The sequence below is a fragment of the Verticillium alfalfae genome, genomic scaffold (assembly GCF_000150825.1).
Source record: "Verticillium alfalfae VaMs.102 supercont1.7 genomic scaffold, whole genome shotgun sequence".
Lineage (NCBI taxonomy): Eukaryota > Fungi > Ascomycota > Sordariomycetes > Glomerellales > Plectosphaerellaceae > Verticillium > Verticillium alfalfae.
In genome coordinates this window covers 929,322-930,456 of record NW_003315032.1, presented here as the reverse complement: position 1 = coordinate 930,456, position 1,135 = coordinate 929,322, and the positions used below count along the sequence as shown (strand labels likewise).

The window sequence follows — 1,135 nt, the reverse complement described above, 5'->3', positions numbered from 1 at the left end:
CGTGTGAGGCCCGTTGACCTGGGGTGCGCGGAATCTGTACGAGAGCCCCCGTCAGAGAAAGAGATCGAGAGACACGTTCGTGATGGCGGAGTCATCCGCGAAAGCCGACACGGGCTCTCGGCTGAGGCACGCCGCCACTCAGGCGGTTGCTTCTTCGGCTGCCAGCACGGCTGTGGCCGCGAGGGGACGGGGTGTCCTCAATCGTGTTCATGCGTGTTCCGGTGAGTTCCTTGAGCTGCTTGCGCCACTGGCTCTCGGACCATCCAGAGCTGCCGTCCTTAAGAATAAGGCCAGTGACGTCAAGGATCTCGAGATAGCCGTATCGACGGTGCTTTGGCATGGCGAACATGAGCGATCTGGGGTCTAGCACGCTAGCAACCAGCCTGCCTGGACGACCATAGAGGGCGAACGTGTCCCACGTAGGGAACAGGAAGCGAAGCAGCATCTCGAAGCCACTGACCATGGGATGCACCTCAGGCATGATGAAGACGAAGCCTTCGGTCGACGAAGGCGGGTCCGAGTGAATTGTAATGTTGCCTTCAATCTTGAGAAGTGTCGAGGCATCAATGAGCGACTTGGCCTGGGGATAGATGGCGTAGGCGGAGTACGAATCGGAGATGGAGGCAATCGGCTTAGCCTTCTTCTGCTTTTTACCCTCGACCTTGGTGTCATAGAACTTGATGTCTCCCTTGAGAATGGGCGGTCCGGAACGCTCGTAGGGCGACTTTTTCTTCATCTCCTTCTGTGCCTTTTGGTACTCCTTCTCGTCTGGCGGCGAGATGACGCACCAGCAACGCCTCCACGGCACGCCTGCGCCAAAACGAACTCGCACCCATTCCTCCGTCTTGAATTTGGATCGTTCCATGACAATGTTGATGTTGTTGAGCGTCTTGCCTTTGCCAGCGATGAGGGCACCCGTGTAAGCCTCCTGCAGCGTCGAGTGCTCGAACATGGCGAGGCGGATGCCGGCCGTCCATTGAATCAGCGAGTGGTGTGAGTTGAAGTGGAGAAGGTATCGGTTCCTGCCGGCGGTGGAAATGCTGAGGATGTTCTGCAGAGGTTGCTCGTCGCTCGTCCTGGTGGGGAGAGACTCGATCTGTGCGCCTAGTCAGCCTTGGGAGTTCCAGGTCCCGAT

At 58.0% G+C, this 1,135-nt stretch overlaps 1 protein-coding gene across 1 annotated transcript; it reads right to left on the bottom strand.

The window, feature by feature from the left end:
- Positions 1-91: 91 nt before the first annotated feature.
- On the bottom strand, positions 92-952 carry VDBG_06101 (PH domain-containing protein; the record flags this gene model as incomplete). Its single annotated transcript, XM_003003613.1, has 1 exon — positions 92-952. The coding sequence occupies one exon, from the start codon at positions 950-952 to the stop codon at positions 92-94; it is 861 nt and encodes a 286-aa protein (XP_003003659.1).
- Positions 953-1,135: the final 183 nt, after the last annotated feature.